The 22386-nt window shown below is 43.0% G+C and overlaps 1 protein-coding gene across 1 annotated transcript in view; it reads right to left on the reverse strand.

Annotated features, from left to right (window-relative positions):
• The window catches only part of MYO5A (myosin VA), a 101721-nt gene extending 80010 nt beyond the window's left edge, over positions 1–21711 (reverse strand). Inside the window, exons 1-3 of the mRNA XM_061347424.1 lie at positions 21505–21711; positions 2245–2355; positions 639–810 (exon numbers count right to left, since the gene is read on the reverse strand). Of these exons, the coding sequence (XP_061203408.1) occupies positions 639–810; positions 2245–2355; positions 21505–21531 (310 nt within the window). The 5' untranslated portion in view covers positions 21532–21711. The remainder of the gene's footprint in view (positions 1–638; positions 811–2244; positions 2356–21504) is intronic.
• Between the last annotated feature and the right edge of the window lie 675 nt (positions 21712–22386).

A 22386-nucleotide genomic window follows, 5' to 3' on the forward strand; every position in this document is an offset into this window, starting at 1 on the left:
TTTTGAGCCTAAATTATCTCACAATGTTTCTTTAAAATAGACCACTCAGCTGCAATTCTGCACTTATGATGAAATTATCATTAAAATAAATTCTTCTCATTCTGACCATCCGAAAATAATACGTGCAATTACAACTTCAGGTAATCCCTTATGAGCTAAATGGTATTTTTAAAACCAAGATTGCTCCTAATTGTGACTGGACAAGCATTGGCTCATGCACTATTACAAATTCACTCCTATAGTTGCACTGACTTGCAAACATGAAAAGGAAAATAAACTGGTATTTTCTATACAGAGAGGGAGGAGCTCAGTGCAGAGTTAGGCAATCATAGCTGGGCAATAAACCCACTGAACAGCAAGGCTCACCTCCTGCATCTGCACTATGTGAAGCCCTCCTCCAGGCCATGCCTATCGAAGCAAGCCTATGGGGAACACTAAGGCTCTTCTCTGAACCTTAATACTATCAAGTATACTTGAAGCACTTAACAACCACAACATAGGGACTTCCATAAGAATAGCCCCACATGGCCTGTCATTAACTTACTTTAACTTAAAGGCAGATATATCAATAATCAACGTCCCTTTTCCCATCTAGGGCATTCTCTGTAAAGATTATGGTATGAAAAGACTGTACTTGCCACAATAGGTATAGATTAGTTTGGAGTCTATGAATCGAACTTTGAGGTTATGTAGAACAGCAGGTTCATGGAGATAACTGAGTGCTGTGAGGTCATTTTCACCAACAAGTATGTCAGGGTTTCGCAAGGGCGGGAGTTCCTTTGTCTTCGGATCTAGGCAATATTCTAAGTCCTGAAAATCAAATGAAAACACGTGTTTAAAGAGCTGGTGCTTAGGTTTCCTCATTCAGTCCCTCCGGTCATTCTTCCCCGAAAAAAGAAAAAATACAGCAATATTTAAACTATCTGGTGATTTCCATTTGCAGCTTTCTCCAAAATGTTAAGATTTTCCCAAACAGTTTAATATATATATATATGTATGTATATATACACACACACACCAGGCAACCATAAAAAGACATCATCTTTTTAGACTATTACTTAAGCAAACCCCTTGCTTTTGCTACCTATTTTTTATTAACTAAAACAAAATATGTTATATCAAATATCTAATCAGTTTTTCCAAATTATCTTCCTCTTGAGAGGAACACAGGAAGCAGATTCCCATCAGCCAGCTTCAATAGAACATGAGAATATGGCAAAACATCATGAGGAACACATAAACTGGAAAAAATGCTACTTACAATTTCTGCAGATGAAAATCAGTCTCCAACACAGATGGTTTAATTGCACCTGTCTCTAGATCTAAAATCACTTTAAGTACTTGCTATTTCCTTATCCCCACATAATTTGACTTAACTGGCAAACACCCCCATTCTACTACATGTAACTGCAGCATCACCACACAGCCTGGAATACATGGAGGGAAAATTAATCTCATCAGATTAAAAAGGTTGTACTCATATTGTCATATAAAAAATTTGAGTCAAAGACTGAAATTCATTCAAGTAAGATATTTTATTTCGAAGCTATTTTATACATATATAGTCTGCTCCTTTTACTTTATTGCTACGTAGGCCTCTACATGAAAGCAGGATCTAAGCTGCCCACTCGTAAGAAACAAGAAGAAAGTAAAAATAAGTATTTCATCCCCTGCATTAGACCTACATTTTCCATTAGAGGATCTGAGGAATCACCATCATTAAAACTAAATAATCATTTAAGTAGCACGAAAAAAATGAACAGGCCTTCACTAGAAGGAACTTTTCGCAGACTTGTCATCATTTCTGTACACTGTATACAGCATCATTTTTGTCATGCCCTTAATCTTTTCCCTTTTTTATCTTTATTAATCTTCTGCTCAACTTACAAGTCACAGGTCTTTCTCTGCAACACTGTTCTCCTAGCAACACTGTTCTCACTGGAATATCAAACCAGGGTTATAGGTTAAACAGCGCAAGCAGAAAAAAGATGATGTAACTGAACACAACAGGCAGTTGGATAAAAGCAACCATTTTTCAATTTTACCTTAAAAATCAGGCAAAATGGATTTTTCTAACTAAACAGTATAATTTATCACACCAAAAATATACTACTGGAAGTCAGTGGCTAAGTATAATTGCACATACATAAATACAGATATATTCTGACATAATGCAGCTTCCTGCATTAGATGTATCAGTCTCCGGTCAAGAACAAAATCACCTTAAGAACACTGCAGACCTACCTTGCCTTCTTCAAGTCGAAGCTGGAGGACTTTATCTCCAGGTTTATAGTCCTTGAGAAGTTCTGCTGACTTCCAGACCTCCTCTGGATCAGGGATCCAAACCCTGGCATACTGCAATACAGTAACAACAGCAAAAGATCATTGACTGCTTGTGGCAGTACAGTTAAATCATCAACGTACATGAAACCCAAGCCATGGGGTCTTTTTTTCCCATGGATGTTTAACAGCCAAACCCTTGCATCTGAACAACTGAGGTAAGTTGTTCTATTGATAAAAGGCTATACAAGCTTAACTTTATTCCCCACCAGAAAAACATGTTTCCCACACAGAATAATGTTACAAGATACACATTCAATGCTGGAAATATACAAAGAAAAAAAATAAATCTGTGATTTTAGAGAGATCAAATACTTGGCTACAAAAAAAAATATATTAGTTACAGTGACTCTTCTGCACAGGCTCTAAATGCATTTGCAGCATAACCATTATATAGCTCTTTATGCCTTTTCTTTTCTCCCCCTAAGAGAACACTTTGGCACATCTGTGTTAATTCAGGCAAAGCTACCCGATCTCAAGTATTAAAAGCTCTTTCCTTTGTAGTTGTAAATAGGGCAAGTTTCAAACAGATTATCTCCAAAACGCCAATAGAAAAAAACGGAAAAGATTTGGTTGAAAAGGCCTCCAAATACTAGGAAAAAACCCTTAACAAAAAAGCATTCCAGTTAATGCCTATTTTCACCAAACTTTATTCATAAAAGTAACCCAGAACGAACATATGGCCTGTTTTCAAAACCAGAAATTATTTTTAACAGGATAAAGACATAATGACCATGTCATATTCCAGAATCAATTAAAGGCATATGGAAACCATCTAGTTACTTATACGGTTGCATATCCATGCAAATAACTACATACGAAAGCAGCTCTTGAGTAATACAAGGAAAAGGCTATGACATTTTTAATATATTAAAGCTTCTGAACTGATGATGCTCTTGCAATGCCTCAAGAGCACTGATATCATCCCACACCCATCACCTTTGCTAACAAAACAGCTTTTTGGCTTCAGAGGTGCAGCCATGTTGCAAAACACTCTCAATGCACTAAGTTATTTCAAAATAACTGTTAAGTATTTGACAAAGCAAACACTTGATGGCAGAGAAAACTGCATATGGTCATATAGCTTAATCACCTAATCTTACACAACTTATCTTTGTATAGCATCTTCTGCCTCAAAGAATGCTGAAGCACCCTTTTCCCCCCCTCTTATTAACCCAGTTTTCCCTCTACTTAAAATGGCAAACTTCTTGTTTCTACTTGGGATCCTTTGAAAGACCAAACTTTACATTGCCACCTTCTCGCAACACAGGAAATGATAAAGTGTGTTCAGCAGACACAACGGGTTGATGAGCAAGACTGGAGGAGCCCCAGCCCCTGGTCCAGGAGAGGGATACGCACCCTGCCTTCGTGGAGGCTGCCAGGAAGGCGCAGCCTTCAAACCTGACAAAGCAATTTGCTTCCCATACCCAGGATGTTTCTCAAGAACAGAGCACGTAATTCAGAGCAGCCTAAATCAATGGCTTTTACCCTTAACACTCTGCAGCCTTTAAAGCACTGCTGCTGCCTTTGTCTAGAAAGCTCCTAACTCCTGAAAAGCACATGCCATGGCTGTAAACCAATCCTCTCCTCTGAGTGAAAGGAGAAAAGTAATGAAATAAAGAATTAAAAACTGGTTTCAAAACCACTTTCACTGTTCCCACCACAGTGTATGCTGTGCTCCCACACCTCGTCTCTCTTCATCTTCACTGGATGTTTATGCCAGCCCTAAGAATCTAATTTACAAAAAGAGAAGAAATTGTTCTTTGTAGTGAATGTGGCTGTGTTGGGGTTTTTTCCCCCCATCAACCGTTATTATTTTCATATGTATGTGCTATTGTTTCCGGTACAAAAGTACATTATTACTTTATTATTTACATACCCTTCTCCCTCTCCCCAAAAGATAAGAATATTGATGAATTATCTGAAAAATTAAAGATCCCCAAACAATTCTTCTGTATGAGCTCTTGCCATTGACAGAGAACACTGTATATAATAACAGCAATGGAGGCCAACAGACAGGCAGTGGAGCAGCTGGGAAATTAGCAGTGAAAGCCATGACTTGGGCACTTGGATTATGTGTTTGTTTTCAGCCCTGCTGTATCCAAAACTCACAGGCTTAAAAGCCTTGTTCAGGTTAAAATAAAGATGTGTGGTAATACATGTATGTGACAATGCAAATACAAACCTACAGAAACTACAGCATAATTCCAAATTAACCAGGACGTGACCATAGGGGTGCAGCATTAAAGCCACGTATTGCGCTCAGGACCAATGTCTTCTTTCCTTTACACTTGTTTTTTAAACAAAGGATTCCCCATAAAATCTCAAACTTACCCCAAAGTACTTGTTCACAGAACTCTTTCACCTGAAAAAAAATCAAAACCCTGCCAGAAAGTGGGGAAGTTTTCCAGTTTAAAGCAAAGATGCTGCGGTGTCAGGCTGAAGACTGAATGTCTACCACCCCCACTGCAGCTATAGCAGCAGTTCCCCATCCTCAGCATTTCTGATGGATGTCATTTCCCATTCATCACAGGAATTAACAGAAAGTAAAGTAAATATAATCTGAAAGAGGAAAGCATTTAAATACTGTCTGGCAAAACAGGTTAGCAGGCTGGTTTCCTCTAGGCTACACAAAGAAAAGTTTCCTGATGTAAAAAAGGCAGCAGCCTTCTAAGACACAAATACTGTTAACTTCAGGCAGCAAATGCTGCATAGCAGTTTCTAACTGCATGATCTATGCCAGCATGAAATAGGCACCTTTAATTTATTCAGCTGAAACTGTACATTTTCTCCTGTCTAGAGAAGGGAAAGGGAAAGAAGAAAACAGATCACCATAGAAACTGGGTTCTAACCCAGTTTACTATAGACAGCTGAACCTTCCACATGACATAACCCCACAGATACTGAAGTCATCCTATGAGCGCTAAACTGTAGCTTTTCACTGCCTAGCCTTAAATCCCTGCCAAAGAAAACACCTGGTAAAACGAAGAGGTAGGAGGAGAGAGAGATGTTCCTTCTTACAAGAACTGAATCATTTCACAACGTTCTCACCTCCTTAATTTAGCAGAATGATTTGCAACATAAGATTTTCAGTCTTTTATATAATCAGTTGGTGGTAAAATCTCATTGCTGGCTAGCCTTTAATGGGATCCAGTCCTACAGCAGAAATTAAAGCACCACCACTGGTGCAAACAGAACCAAGGGCCTCTTTCCTGGGAATTATCTTACTATTGTCCATTCATCCTTTTTTATTTACTAGTATATAAAATCAAGTTTAGGACTACATTAATACTAAAATATGATAAACTTGTAGAGACACTGATTTACAAATCAGCCCTCTAAAAAGGGAAGGAAATTCTAGCCTAAAAATGACAATAAATTCTAAAATTATAGCACTGAAATAACAATAAAAATTGCAGCAAGAATCAAATGAACCTCAGTGAAATTGTGCCTGATTCTGATCAATGAATGCCTTCCTCTGTAATAGTTCAATGCAAATTTGAACCACCAGCATAAAACTGCTGACAGGGGATGTAACAGTACAATTTATTCAAGGAAAGGCACTGAATGATTATTTTACATTAGAATGACAATGTAAGCACATAGATGAAATATGCCTGGGATTCAGAAGGAAAACAAATAATTGAGTATTGACCGGACTATTTCAAACCCAGTTTCTTCCCTAAACTCTCTTCCAGTCTCAGAAGGCTAACACAAAAAAACCTCCACCACCTCCAAAATCACACAAAGTATGGAATACCTATTCAACAAAGGTCAAGTAGGGCTGCTGAAAGGCAATGGCTTAGTGGTATCTACACTATTAGTGACTCTTTAAAAGAGGTCACAGCAGAAACAGAGGGAGAAGCTTCCATTTTTTACTGGTGGGTCAGAAAGCGGGCTGTATTACTACAGTTTTATATAATGAGAAAATACAATCAAAAACTGCAATATTCTGTCATACCTCATGATTTCTTGCCTCAGATCACATGAAGAAATCAGCAGACTATAAGAATTATCTACCAAATAAGATCATATGACTCACAAAGCCTCTCTTCTGAGATATTAACCTCTTGAAGTACTAATTGACATTGCTGACTGAACAGAATTAGCAATGCAGGCGGCTCAGCTGTCCCTCCAGCAGTCAAACAGTTTTCTACTTCCCTTGCACAATCACAAACACTGCAGAAGCAGACCCAGCTATCTTCCCAGCTTGGCAGCTCTTCTGATAAGAGCTGAAAGAGTTTATGAAATTATCTACATCCTAAAAAGGAAAATTTCAACTCAAAAAAAGCTGTCCCCAGTTTCTCAGCAAGCTCTGCCCATGCAAGTGAACCTGTGTGAGAATTCACTTTAGGCAAGATCAGCGATTTATTTACAGACAGCCTCAAAACCCAGTGTATTTCAAGCGTAACCATGAGCACCTTACAAGGGGCACTGCCCTTCTCTCTCTCTAGAATGACCTCAGGTTTGAGTAGGAATAAGCCAGCTCAGTGATGTCTCCATCAAAGAGATATCATCAGTTCTGGCAGCAGTAGCTGAAGGAGCTGGTGGAACAGCAACAGCTGATGAAAGCCAAAGCCAAATTGGACCGAAGTCATTCAGTGTTGAACCTGTTGCTAACTGAACACAGCCACCTGGGGAGAGCAGGCCGCATTATTAGGCTGGAAAAAGAGAGGTGTCTGTGCTAGCAAGGTGCAATATCAAAACAGAGCACAACGCTGTAAATGTTCTCACTGCAGAAGTGTTGAACTGATCTGTGCAAAATGCAAATTCATTAGAAAAGGATTTCTGAGCTGTGTGATTTCCTCGGATGGGATTGCTCTGAAAGCATAATCTGATGCTATTACAGTTATTTCCTTTCAGCTTTTATCTTCTCCCCTGTACTTGTTCACAGCACCATCACCATGGATAATAATACTGAGCCTGAGAACACTTGAAACAGAAAAGTTTAGCTTTCATATTAACCCCCTAAGCAGATGCATGGCCAGGTGAGTAACAGGTCAAACACAGGTCTTGACCAACCTGGATCACCTACAAAGAGATCCTGATCATTCACACACAAGGTGAGAGGAAGTCCCATTTCTTTCACTGCTGAAGCCACTAAAATTTCTGCTATCTGCCCTGTGATACACAGGCAGTCTCAAGGAAGGACTGCATTTATACCAACAAACTGCTGCTGAGGCTGCACTCTGAAAAGGAAGACAAGACTTTACCCTCCTTTCATAAAGGTTACGCCAAGTAACCAGGCAGGATCGGACATTAGAGCATTCCCAAGACAAGCAGGCTGCTGCAGAACCCATCTCAATCCTTCTTATGGCCTGAAGGAAATGGCATCATTAACTTTCCAAAAGAATCAAAACAAAAACTATCAGTTTTCTTAAAGGCAGCAGCATTTTTGGGGCATGGAGCATATTTTCTCTCTTGTTGCTCAGCAACAGCCATTTATATACCTCATACCTCTTGTACAGTTTAAGGCCTGGCATTTAGAAAGTGTTAATCTAAAGAGACATTTCCATCATGAAAATATATGTGACAATTTCTATTAATGTTTTATCTGAAAAATAACCTCACACAGCTCATTTACGCAATAGGAAGATCAAAAGCCTCGTGTTGTTCTGACCTGTGGGAATTCCCTGACCAGCCACATGCAAAGCTCCCAAACAGCATCCAGGGGACAGTGGTGACTCTGAGCTTCCTCCCAAGACACCACCACCACAAACCTGCAATGCGACTGGCATTGGGTTTGCAGATGTAAGTCAAAGTGCCTTTTCTTCTTTCTTTTAAGCATTTCTATAAGGAATTCCTTGCATTTAGGGCCTGGTGCCTTGTAAAATGAAAACAACTTCACGTTGTTTGCCACACACACCTTTATTGTACAAGGTACAATCAGAAACCATCGGCATGCCACAAAGAATCACTGCAGCAAGATTTACACCTTCAGCCACTGGGAAAATGTCTGTTGACTTCTGTTTACCTGAAACTTCACCTTGCTTCAAGCGACACAAGAAAAGCTAAATCCCCAACACAGGATACGTGCACATGCTGCTGCTACAGGCAACCCTGGTCAGCAAACCAAATTTAGACTTCTTAAAATTTCTTGAAATATCACAATTCTAGCAACCTTTCCACTGCAATTCAGAGCAAATTATCACCCTGCAAATCTATGCACTGGGTCTGACACCAAGGCCAGAAAACTCAGTGTTTTACCTTAAACTATCAAATCTCTCAAAGAACAGTCATATTCCCAGGTTGTAGCTGATACAATTTTTGTAAGGCACATTTTTAAGGAGTTGACACACATGAACTGTTTAAAAGTTGTGAATTATTTCCATATTTAAAAACATAACTTTCTACATTCTATGTTGATTGCACTTGCCCTCTTCAGAATGTCATACTGAGGGAAACAGATCTGGTTTATACTCAGTCATTATTAACCCAGACAATACTTCACTATGAGCTGCTGCACGCAGGAACAGCATTTGTCAGCTCCTGTTATGTTTCACAGACCCTCTTTCACAGGCTCTTCTCCACCTTCAGCCACGGTTACCACCTTGTACACTGTGATCACCGCTCATCTTGTGATGATGCCAGCAAGACCCACCATTGAAAGCCACTGGACAGGGATGGGACGTCACATGCAGTGCTGCTGGGTACACCACGAAGTTGCCCACATGAAGCTTCTGACAGGGCTTAACTAAGGCTGTACTGCCAATTACTGAAAAATAAATCATGTTTCACAAGGCGCCACACAAGGACTGGGGCAGATGCTGGCCTGGACAAGGCTGTTAAACAGGAAGTCCAGCTACATGCATCCCTACACCCTCACCACTACCTAGAGCTTATATAGGACAACAAGGAGTGATGATGCCCTGCACTACTGTTCCTGCAGCTCCCCACCTGCCCTGTCTGACTGCAGGGTTCCTCACACATCACCAGTGATCAGCAAACCTGCAGCATAATAACCCACATTAAAAACATGGTGAAACACCAGTACCCCTCTACTTACTTGCTGCAGTATGCCATTCCCATTCAGTGCAGTACACTGATGAAGAAACACTCATTTAAAGTAAACCAGGCTTAAAAATGGATATTCAAACAAAAAAAATCAATGTTTAAGAAAATATTTTCAACTGTTTCAATACTGTTGAAACTGTTTTGATTTCTAGACCTGTCAAATGAATGAACGTGACTCTGAAAGATCTTCAGGAAGATGGCAATTACAGCTACATCAAACCCACCAATGTTTTGGTCGCTACTTGAGACAAACCAGATGAACAACCACAATAAGGTCAGGGAAAACATCAAGCAGAAGCGTGACACCTACGCCAGACTGAGCGACAGGGAAATATTCTTACTCACATAAAACATCATTTGGGGTCATGCCCACACAGAGAGGCATACACTGCAATGCATTTTGAGCCATAACACCACAATGAAGGCCAGCACTGAATTACATGCTAGTGATCTCAAAAACAATTATAAGTCTGCCTTAAAACCCCTAATTCATGCAACCTGAAAAACATGTTACAAGAGTTGTAGAAGAGTGGCCACAACAAATTTAAGGGCCAATGAAACAACTCCAGCCATTCCCTGAATATTAAGCCAATGAGACATATTGAAAAAAGAATATTAGGGAAAGGACACACGGTTTCATGTGTGCTTACAGTGAATGTTGTGGGTATATTACAAATATACTCCAATTTAAGAACTTCTTAAAAGCCAATACTTACCGAATACACAACACCCCCCCATTCCACATGTCATGATTAACATCATGGGTTCCTGAATTCAAGATCCAAGAAAACAAATACCATGAGGGCAAATGAAAAAGAGTGGTTTTGTTTTAACACTAAGATGATGCAAGTCATAATACAGACTGCACACCATCATTACCTACATGCTGAAATACCTATTATTTCCAGGCCACTGGTACAAATTCAGTCTGGACCCTCATGTTTTCACTTGCTGATGTCACACAATGAAATGTTCTTGAGTGGATTTAAGATCTTACAAATCACCACCGCTTCCAGAAACCTGGCCCACAGAAGCCAGAGGAACTGATTCGTTTCTCACAACACGCAGCACAGCCCAAGTTTTGCTCGAGGACAGAAGGGGCTCACAGCACTGGCTGCAGCTGGCTCTCCATCCTGGGCTCCTACACGCAGAGAGAGGAAGCGCTGTCTTTTGTCTTGGTGTCCCTGCTTCAGTGCGGAGCCATCTGCATCACTGCCATGAGACTATTTGGTGTATCTGGCACTCGCTTCGGCAGGAAGGGGAAATAAAGGGTTGTATTGATCGGGCAGATGCACTGCGCTGTGCCCTGCTGCAGGACTGGGGTTTGAAACAAGAAGTTATTGAGGAAAAAGTCATGGAGCCATAACTATCACCTGGCTCACAGAGGTGAAATAAAGCTAAATTTTCTGGTATCTGTAAAGCATCTGGCACATGGAACATTGACGACTTAACTGTGAAAGCTTAATTCAAAAGTTAAAAATGAAAGGAAAGGTATTTGGCATAAATTTTCATAGTAGATAAGAACGTACTTTTCCAAGTATCTCTCTGTAAAGTTGAGCTCCAATCCAAACAGCATTCTTTAGTTTTTACCTAACCCTAACCCCACTCTCCCCCAAAAACATAGTCACACTTAAAGTAAAACACCCGCTTGAGGTTCTATCATTGAAACAGGGCTTTTTCTGACTGAGCTGGAGTTATTCAGGCAAAACTAGTTTTACTCAGCTAACCCAGAACGTAACTGTCAAGTCCACACCAGACACCTTTCTGTCATGTTATAACGACGACCTGACATGAGTGAAGCACATCTAATGAGGTTATATTTATTCCCACCATGCTTTCATGGGAAATAACAGAAAGTCCCCACACGAGGAAACCAGAATGACCTGCTGTGAGCGAGCCTGCAAGCTCCAACTTCAAACCAGCCAGCAGTTAAACCTCCCACAGAGCCTCCACAAGAGCCAGGGGAAGCTGTGAAAGCAGAACTAGGGTTAAGGCCAATGCTGCTCTCCGGAACTCCCCAGCGAGAGCAGCTGCACTTCTTCCCCTGCAACCCTCAGCCCTGATCCCATACATCACCAAAGGGATGTAAATGCATGCTCAGGAGTCACAACAGGGCTGCGAGCAGCAGCACCACCAGCTCCCGAGTGCTGCCTGGCCCAGCCCATTTCCTCACTGCAATTCTAACCTCAATTAACATGAGAAATTACAGAAAACACCTCTGTCTTGGAGGAGAAATTAATGCCTTTCACAATAGCTGGAAATCATATTCTACATTCAGCCCTAGAGAAACTATCCCACTTCTATTCTGTACAAGAAGAGATCTCTGATTGTTTGCAACATGCCTATATTGTCTTTGTATTTCCAATATATAAGACTGTCACAAGGAAAAGAGCACTCTGACATCAAATTCTAACAAGTTCTGCAAATGCTTCTCCTCATGTAAGATTTCTCTAAGGGAGACAATGTCCTAAACAATGACATTATTGTCTGGCACGTCTGAAAAAGTCTTCCTTGTGTATTCCAGATCATAAGTCAAAACTCTACTTACTTTAAACCTTAATAAACCATTGTACTAATAAACTATAATATGCTTGGCTGTATACCCTTCACCTATCTTAAACCCAAGAAAAAACAAACATTTCACTTACTTTCACGTACATACAGTCTAAACCATCTATTTCCATCCCGTATCTCTTGTAACACAGATTTTCGGCACTTTCAGAGGCAGTTGGTGTTTCGTTTCCAGGCAAAATGGGCTCAATCTCCATGGAAAATACTTCCATATTTCTTATATTGGTGTACACTAACTCATCAGGCAACTTGGGAATCTGTCTGGCTTCCTCAGCAAAACAACTGAGGTCATCTGCTTTAAAGATACTTATGAATAACCCATGGAGTCTGCAGAGAGTAACGTGTGACAAGCCATGTTGGGGCAATGAATTCCTGCATTGTTAGACCAACTCATAGTATTTTTATACTCTTGTGCTACAAAGAGCAACAGCATCCTCCTGTAAATCACAAAGTAATTGCAAAACTCTTGTCTTGTGATAATCAAACGGAACAACTCAAAGCCAACGTCAGTAAACTGCAGCAAGACTTCATGGGTTTTCATATCCATTTACAAAAAAGAGACCATATGGGTATGAAAGTCACTCAGATGAGAAGACTCTGTTCTCCTATATTTAGGAGAATATAGGAGAGAAACATGCAGTTTACATCTAACCATACAGCAATCTTGGGAAACTTGACACAAGAAGTCACACATTATATTATTCCTGGCCCCCCCCCCCCCCCCCGTCTTATCTACTACAAAGACAGAATGAGAGCTCTTCAAAGCAATGTTGCTTTAGTCTTTACATTTGATTGTAAAGTGAGGGCTCTCATCAGACCACAGTGTATTTAAGTAGCCTGGAAGAGTCTGCTCTTAACCATCCTACTGTCTCCTAAGAGCTAAATATATTCAACAAGCCACTTCTGCTAATTACCAGTGGCACTTTTTATCCTATATGAATTACCCTTACAGCCCTACCTACAGCCACACCTGAAGTGATGTTAAGAGGCAGAAATGAAGACTCAGTGAGCAATGAGGGAAATGCAACAGCTTTCAAGATATTCATAAAATAACCACAACTTTTCCCAAGCAGCAGGGAGGTAACAGGCTCAAAGAGAACCCTTCAGGCACAGCTGCACTCTGCATCCCTGACTGCTTCTCCTCCAGTGTTATCTTCATGCTGCTCCCTCAGAACGTTTCACAGCATGGTGACTCCTCACTCGTACTTATTTGATGTTAGGGTTTGTACCTTCTTCTCCCTTAACATTTTAAGAAGCTTTACCCCAGCCTTCAGTACCTGCACACCATTAGTATTCAGGGAAAGATCTGTGACAATTCTCACTATTGTCCCTGATTAACAGGCCAAAGAAATTAAATCCATGTCACTAAGGAGAACAGATGGTGTAAAGACACAAGATCTCTGCTCTTATTTATAAGTAATTTTACATTATATTATATATATTATATATAAATTTATATACATTTATAATATATATTTCATATTTATATTTATATGTATATATTTTTATAAGTAATCCATTTTCACCTTCTTCAGAATTTGCATTAAAATTCGCTAATACATTAAAAGTTGGATCAATATGTGCAAGCCACAGACATACAGTAAGAGTGAAACTTTATTAGGATTGCCTAATGTTTCCTGTGCTGACTTTCCAGCCACCTAATGCCTAGAATTCAGCAAGAGCAGCACTCCCCTAATGTAATCACACCAAGTACTCAGTATTCTTTTAAAAACAAACAAGCAGAAGAAACCCAAAAAACCCAACAAATCTTTTAGCCAGCACTGATTTGTTTTTACACTTGTATATACACTGGTACATACAAATAAAACTAGATACTGTGATTAACTGAGAGCAGGCAGCAAAGCAGCTGTATTGTGACAGAAAAGATGGGGGTTGTGACCCCGATGGCCAGGAACAGGAAGATCCCAAACCACCAAGATTATCAGCTCTGTATCTCTGGTGCTTTTCACATGTGTGCAGTGCTGGGCAGTTCAGGTTATCCATCTCACATAGTATTTCACATCAGGCTGCTGCCTGTAGCACGCTGAGACAGTGGGCTATGCTAAAATGAGTGGAACCACTATGTCCCCAAGATGGTGAACGTCCTGAAAGCAGAAGCTACTCCTGAATATACTCTTGCTATTAAACATTAAAATTGGGTTTGAAGTGACCAACCTACTGCAACACTGCATACACAGAGCTTAACACAAAGAATTCGACAAGACGACATCCCTAGGATATGTTTTGTTTTCCTGTACAAATTACTCTGAACAGGTATACAACAGCAGTCATGCCCTGCAATGAGGAAATCAAGAATAAAAGGCCCAATCTTTCAGATTTAAATGCTTGATTTCAAAGCATGAATTAAGCAATGTGATTACTCACACGGAATAAGGATAAATTTTTGCAGTATCAGGCTTAAGCAAACCAGGGTTAAGCAAAGCCAAGCAACACGGAGAACAGGAGGAAATGATGCAGTCCTAAGAGTGGCATAGAGCATGGACTGGCACCGACATGAAAGTGCTGTTCTCTGCCAGGAAGTCACTAAAAGCCTTGCTATTAGTGTTGGTAGACAAGGCCTTAGCAACCCAATCATACAACACTCCATCCTGGATGCAGCTCAAAAGCAAAGCCAACAAAAGGAAAAACTTACTGTACAAAGAGCCTTTGAATTCAACATGGTTTGAATTTTCTCTATCTCCCAGGCCATTTAGATAACAGATTTAATTTCATGCCTAATGCATTTCTACTTAAAAGTTTTGGTACTAATTTAAACTAATCAATGTCTTAGGAGCATCATCATCCCAAAACAAACACAGGCCTCTGTTGTGGTGCATCAGGAATGGGGTTCTGGTCTGTGAAAATAGCTTCAGCAGAAAGACATAGTTTGAGGAAAAAGTCAAAGTCACAGACATGATGAAGATTTCCAAGAACCACAGCTTTAGTCTCACCCTAACACCATATTTTCTGCAACAAGAACCACCTATTATTAAGGGTAAATAGAGAGTTCTTCCTTGCTATTTCAGCAGCAGAGAAGACAAGCAGAAGGCGAGCAAGCTGCTGCAACTCATTCGAGTAGCTTGCTGATGGAGTAGCCGGAACAATAGCCTTGGCAAAACAGCATTTCTTGGCCTCAGGCCCAACTGTACAAATACTCACTACCAGAGTCCAGCACGATACAGGCAGTAGTAAACACTGCTCCACTACAGCGAGCACAAAATGGGATCAGAGTTAACCTCTGCGCCTTCAAGCGTACAAAATCAAGCCCAACCAAGCAGAGCTGACTCTGCTCATCCCTAACTTCATACAGGCAAACCAAGCTAAGCTGCCTTTAATCAAAAGGCATAAAACCCACTGTATCAGAGGAGCTCCTGCTGCTTTTACAGCTCGAAGTGAAACTGAGTCCATTACTTCCCACTAGACAAGATGCTTTTCAAACCAGCAACATCTGTATGTATGCTCATATATACATGCATGCATCACAGACTCCAGTAATACAAGCAATGCTTCAAATAGTCAGGTATTTGTTTAATGTATGCTTTGGGTTTTCAAGTAATGAAATCCAAATTCGATGTCCCTGTAGGACACCCCAAGTTGTTGGTTCCTCTGAGGTCAGCTGCAGACGCTGTTCTGACTTGCCAGAAATCCAGGCACCATCCCACTGGTACCCACAGGACAGCAGACTTGCCAGCTGAGCACTACTTTTCCCTCACAGCAGAAGCACCATTTACAATTAACCTATCACTTCTTGCTTTTTTTAAATCCTATTAAAAATAGACCATCCAGAAACAGTGAAACCTTGTGATACTGGACGGTTACGTGACTTCCTCCAATTCAACTGGTTCAATGAGCAAATCTCAATAACAAAAATGCTTTCTTTAGTCCTACAAAGGTTAAACAATGAGTCTCATTAAAGAGCAAGACAAATTGCTTTGTTATTAGAACAAGTGGAAAAGATTAAACTCTGCAAGGCCTCATGAGGAGCCCCATGCATCTGCCTGACCAGCCGCTTGCTTGGTCCCTTCCAACTCAACCTGGAGCTCTTGTGGCTCACCAGAAGATAACAGTGGTCATTGCAGGCATTTCCTGACACAGCAGGAGCTTGACAGCACTTTATCTCTTCATTTATTTCTCTAAAAACTAATAGTAATCCATTACCTAAGCCATCTGGCACACGCTATAAAATCACTGCAGTAGAAACAGACTGTAAATAACCAGTGGCAGCTCAGCATACAGACACTATTATTCTACAAGGATTGCCGATGACAGTTTGTGGGAGATTCTCACACAATCCACTAATATTATTAGGTAAATGTTTTAACATGATACCCAAATTAAGAGAAAAATAAGACCGATTATTATAAATAGGACCTTCAAAATTATTTTTCATATAACAAAGAATTCACACAACTTTAAAGATGAGGTCTACAGCAAAAAATAAGATTAAAAAAATACATTTTTGAATATGAAGCGCTGACCTCCTGTCCCCAAAAGTGGCTCCCAACAGTGCTACACTCTCAGTGTTTGAGTAGGCCTCCCCAAAACACCCTCCCAAACACTATCTGTGTGCTGCGAGCAGCTTTCACAAACAGCTTGCTATCTCTCAGGCCCCACCGTCCTGCCCAGGGTGGTTTCATTTCCCCTTGCGGTCACGCTCAGCACCCAGGGGAACAGCTCTGGTGCAGGCTGGGCTCTGACTCAAGCCATTGCTCCTCTTGTTTCCCAAGGCTCACACTTTCTTTTAACAAGAAGGCTGGATCGCTGACACGTCACAAAGCTGCTGTTAGAAAGCCAAGAGGCTTTCCAGCTTCTTGGGCTGCTCTGGCTGGCATTCAACTACAGGAAACTTCTTACAAAAGCATAATAAAATGTCCAGGTTAAGGCAAACCAAGTATTGTTAGGTAATTACATCCTCAGCATCTCCACTTTAAAGGCAATAGGAATAGAGTTGGTGCAAAGTTGGGAGCTGCCACAGAGTTGCCATCAGGTTTGCTCTAGTGGCACAGCAGGCCCCTGAAGCAGAAAAGCAACTGAAATATCCCCTCTTCTGCTGTATTTTTTAGAAGAGACAGAGATACAGTTAAAAAAATACACTGTAAATGACACCTCTGTCATTTTCATGTGAAATTGACAGTAAACATCTGATTTCTCCAACAGCCTTTCTGCTCTAAACCACATGGGTCCAACTCAGAGGTAAGAGCAGGATGCCCAAGTCACGCATGGAGATGAGTGGCACCCATTTCTGCATTACAGGGCAGCATGGCTCTGGAAGAACAAAGCAATGACCTACTGAGACAAGTGGTTACCATTTAATGTTCAGTAAACACTTATGTCACATGCAATAGTTTGAATTGCAATATACAAGACTATATCATTAAGGCAGGGGGTTTTAACACACCAAAAAAGCCCATTAATAAGCGCAGAAATTTGGCAATAGTTGTATTCTCTCTCATGCTCAGCCTGTTTTTTTGCTGTATTTCCCTCCCTATGTACCACTGACATACCCAAGAAGAGCCATAACCTGGTCAAAATCTGCCTTTTGCCATCTTTGCTTGTAAAGGACCTGGCACAACTGAATTGGGGACCAAGTCTCGTAACACTGCACACAGAAGCAGCTGCCTGCAGACAGCCCCAGGAAAGCAAGAAAGAGCTCCCTGGGACACTGGGAGTCTGCAAGCAGTGTTTTGTTCTATGCAGTTCCCTCTGCCACTTCCCTAACTTAATTTACTGCTCATAAACCTCAAACTGAACCATTTCAAGGACAGGGCAGCAGGACTGAAGGTCAGGTACCGAGTTCAGCTTGCCCAGATCAGGCTCACCAGTGAAAGTTTCCTGATTGCTCTGTGTTCAAAGGAATATTGCCACTCACTTTAACCGAAATTGGCTTAGGCCCTAAATTAGGAGTGAGCTGGCTGGAGCCTGCTGCCCCTAATCTCAAAGATACTGGAATAGGAGGAACATATTGGTAGCAGCAAGAATGAAAATAAATGAATGTCTGACTGCACAGATAAATAAACAAGTGTGCTGTGCACAGCCATACAAAAGTGAAACAGAAATCCCAGGAGGGCAAAGCAGCATGCTCTAGGAAAGCACGGCTTGAAACAGAAACAACTCAAACACAGGCAGAAAAGGATAGAGACGGAGGACAAAAATGACTGAATGTCAACTCTTCACTCTGACTTTAAAAGAGGTGACATAAACACAGTGATCTGATCTGATTTGCTCATTTTCATGTACAGGTGCTGGGGCTTGGTTTTACACACCTAAAGCTCACAAAGATGTGTAACGCAACACACAGCAGTTCAGCCAGTGTGGAGAACTCAGATGAGCTCCATGTCTAGGCAAAGCATTCTCACTTGTTCTTAATTTCCAAGGAAAGCAGATTACATCTAACAGGAACCGACACATGGCCTAGATTGTCCCTATCAATTTTTATGGATCAGTACAAGTAGGTCAACAGTTACTGAAATGCTGATCAGCTACATCTGATTGCAACTCAGCAGGGCTATGGTGATGCAGGAAACACAGAGAGATTCTCCTGAGTTTGCTTCCAAAGTCAAAGAACCAAAGCTTTCAGAAATGATCTTACAGCAGAACCACCAACCTGCCAGTGATAGATGCCCAATGGGACAAGTTAAAGAGAGCTCACAGGCATAATATTTTAGATAGGAATGCCCAGGATATAACCCATGGAGCAGTTTTAAACTGCTGCATCCCACAACTGAAGCTAATGCCTTCAAGCAGGGTCTGTACCCGCAGTATCACAGATACAAAGTCAGGCATGGTTTGGGCCCATTGGTCATAACTATCTTGTGAGTGTGCCAGGGCCAGTCCTTTAACTTAAATCCAAATTTCCAGATTAACCATAACCATACACAACAAAGAGTCTGCCTACACAATGAGGTCACTGAGTTTAGACATACACCTGGATGAATCAAAGGAACAGGATTTTCACAGGAGTGACTCAAAAATGTGCATTGCTAGTTCCTAACAAAACAGAGTTTAGCTTGGGAAAATAAGAGTTCCTTTACACTATTTCAAGGTGGCACACGGTTGGGACAATGGGTGCTATTTTTACACTGCTGTGCAAAGGAACCAGATTAGAAGGCTCAACAGTGCATGTTAGCAAAACTGGACACACTGAAGCATATAGCAGAGAGCCCCACTTCCACAAACAACAGCTGGAAATACAAGGTCTGTGTCTCCTGTTCTGAGACAACATCTGCAGAGATGCTGACAACCTCCTTGCGACACTGGCCATCCAGTCATTGACGTAATCCTGCCAACTGTTTTCAAGTAACTCACACGAACACAGCTACCTGAGCAACTCAGGCGAGCTGGGACATGGGTTTCCAGTTAAGAGAGCTGCCAGGCTCTTTGCTCCAGGGGGGACACATGCACTTAGCCAGCCAGCAATGATATACCCTACCTTGCTTGCCAGCATGTTCTATGCCAACACCATACGTTAAGTGTCAGTGCCATACTGGAAGCTCTGGTGCTTTAAGCAGCTGTCCTGAATGACAATCCTGACTCTGCCTGCCAATAGAGAAGAGATGTGAAGTCGCTCTTTCTGTGCCTACATATGGCCCTGAAGAGGACAGGAACTGCCTCTGGTGTGAAGCACAGAAGCAATCTCACTGGCCTTGGTCACCCAGCAAGTCCCTACTGGAGGATCATGCCTGTGCTTGTCTCACTTTGCTTTTGCTCTTTTTACCTCTGCATGCTATGACCTTACATCCATTATTTATGTTACTTAACTAAGATACTGAACGTGATTTAACCAGCATGCTGCCTTTACCTGGGGAAGAACACAGCAGAGACAATTTCTCTTGAATGCTCTGCAGCTCTCCTATCCCAGCACCCAATGCAGAGCCATGACTTCCTTGGGAACTACAAGGGGTCCTGAGCTGTCTACTGTTACACAGTCCCAAGACAATGGGACACGCATATTCCTGGGGCACCTCCTGACCTAAGGATTTAACCAGTCAAGGAAACGAATTCAAGGTCTGGCAAGGTTGGAAATTAAAAATGTAAGTATTTCTGATCAACTCCTTATGAGACATCCTAATTCCATAAGAACCTCCACAGAGAGAGACAAATCAAGAATACCTTTCCAAAGTCCCTACCCATAGCAGGGGGGGTGGAACTAGATGATCTTAAGGTCCTTTCCAACCCTAACTATTCTATGATTCTATGAAACTCCTCACGTAGAGGTCTACTGAGCACCTGGGAACAACTCTGCAGCACCATTGCTCTCTTAACCAGAATGGTAATTTTCATCCTGTTTTGCAACAACGACAGAGCTGCTCCTCTGTCAGACACAAGGCACTAAGATGCCTCATATGCACTAATGCATTAGCACTCTGGTGGTGCAGGCATGCACCTCACTTCCTCACATTCAATCTCTCCTACACAAATACACTATTCAGATGTGGTCAAGCCTAATGAAGTGACTCTCTGGTTTGATTTGCACTGATACACAGTCAATGTGTTGTCCGCTGCATCCAATGTAAACAAGGTAACCTATTCATGCCAAAACAAAAAGCCTGTTTCCTTTCCGCCCCTCACACAAAGAGCTAGACAGGGGATAATGCTGGAGTATTTCATGCAGCGGCTCAAGCACCTAGATGGCATGGCATGGCATGGCATGGCTTTCGATGAAGCACACTTTGTGCAAGCTTTCTGACAGAACTATTTGAAGTTTGCTGCGCTGTGGTGCTCAATTCTGGTGATCCCAGTCAACTCTTCCTCCCTTAGAAACTGAGCTCTGTCCTTTTTTGCCAGTTTTTTACACCAGATCAAGGCAGAGCGATGAAGACAATGCATTGTTAGCGGAGAAAACCATCACTTCCACAGCTATCGATCTGCAGGCTTGGCCATCATCAGGATGTTCAGGGCAGTAACTACTTCCAGGTGGAAGCTGATGAGATACTAACACAAGATTAGGAAACTAACACAAGATTAGGAAAATGCCTGTTTGAAACGCATATGAGGGTCACACACAGCATCACTGCTGACTGTAGGGCTTCTGAACGACTGCCAAGAGAATAAATACAATCTAAAGGTGCAGTGTCACCGAAAAGGTTAGTTTAATATCAAAGCGCCTATGCTGTAGAAGTGGTTTCTCTGCAGGGAGCAGGGCGGTGTTTCTGAAGGAGACAGCCGAACAGCGCAGACCCGCGTGGAATGGAATGGCCATTCCAACCGGAGGCGCTGCAAGGAGCGGCGCATCCCTACGGAGAAGGCTGACCCGCCCGCTCCCGGCACGTCCCCGCTGCCCAGGCCGGGGCGAGCAGCATGGCCGTTCCCCTGCGCTGCTCTGCGGGCACACACCGCCGCAGCCTCCCCACGCCCGGCCCGGGAGCAGCGGGGCCCTGACTCACCGGGCCGGGCACGCACCGCCGGCGGGATGCGGCTCCATCCTGGGAAGAGGCGCCGGGTCCCGCAGGGGCGTCTGCCGGGGCCGCAGCTGGCAGCGCCGGCCCCTGCCTGGCCCCGCTCGGCGCGGTGATGCCCGCCCGGGCCGCGCTCCCCCTCGCCCGCCCCGCGCAGCCCCCGGCCCCGCCGCCGCCGCCCTACCTTCGTGTAGAGCTCGGAGGCTGCCATGGCGCAGGGCGCGGGCGGGCGGCCCCTCTGCGGCAGCCCGGCGGCGGGAGGCGGAGGGCGGCGGCGGGAGGGAGGGATGAAAGGAGGCGAGAGGGAGGATGCTCAGGCGGCGGCCCGGGCGCGCCGCGCCATGTTGCTACCTGCGGGGCGGCCGCCGCTCTGTGCATTGTGGGAGCGGCGCGGGCGGGCGGGCGGTGCCTCCCACCGGCGGGGGCCCGGCCGTGACCGCTGCGCTCCGCGCTGCCGGGCCCTGGCAGCGGGACACCCGCCCGGCTGCCCCCGGCCCGGCCCGCGCCTCCTCCCGCCCAGGGCAGGAAGCGGCATCCCCGGCCTGCCTGTCCAGAGCGAGCAGCTGCCGCTCGGTCCTGCACCAGCGTTTCGGGTTTGTTGCTTCCCAGCCAGCGCTGCTCGAGTTGCGGTCCCCAACCCGCCCTGCAGCCGGGGATAGCCCTGCGCTCTCCTCTAACCCTCTGGGAGGGGAGCCTCCTGCACACCATCAGCCTGCTGGGTTACAGCCTGCTGCAGCCTCCCTGAGCCCCGCTGACATCCTTCCTCCTACCCCTTAGTCACATCGTGGGTTTCTGCATGTATATTGCCCAAGCGCCACATTTTCCATTTCTTGCGTTCTCCCTCTGATCCTGCTTCCATCCTTGCAATTGTTTACCATCTTTTCCAGATTGAGTGCTTCTTTATATTGACACCACTACTGAAAGCACTGAAGAGAACTGGGCCCAAAAGAGTTTTGTCAAAAAGCAAGTCCAGTTCACACCACGAAGTGACAGCACGTATCTCTGGAAATTTTAATGTCTGTGTCAAAAGGGAAGGAAAAGCATAATCCATGTCCTGCCTAGGTCT

This window comes from Neopsephotus bourkii, unplaced genomic scaffold (genome assembly GCF_033783945.1).
Source record: "Neopsephotus bourkii isolate Nb327-2 ecotype Australia unplaced genomic scaffold, CSIRO-AGI_Nbou_v1 NB_318, whole genome shotgun sequence".
NCBI classification, from domain to species: Eukaryota; Metazoa; Chordata; class Aves; order Psittaciformes; family Psittacidae; genus Neopsephotus; species Neopsephotus bourkii.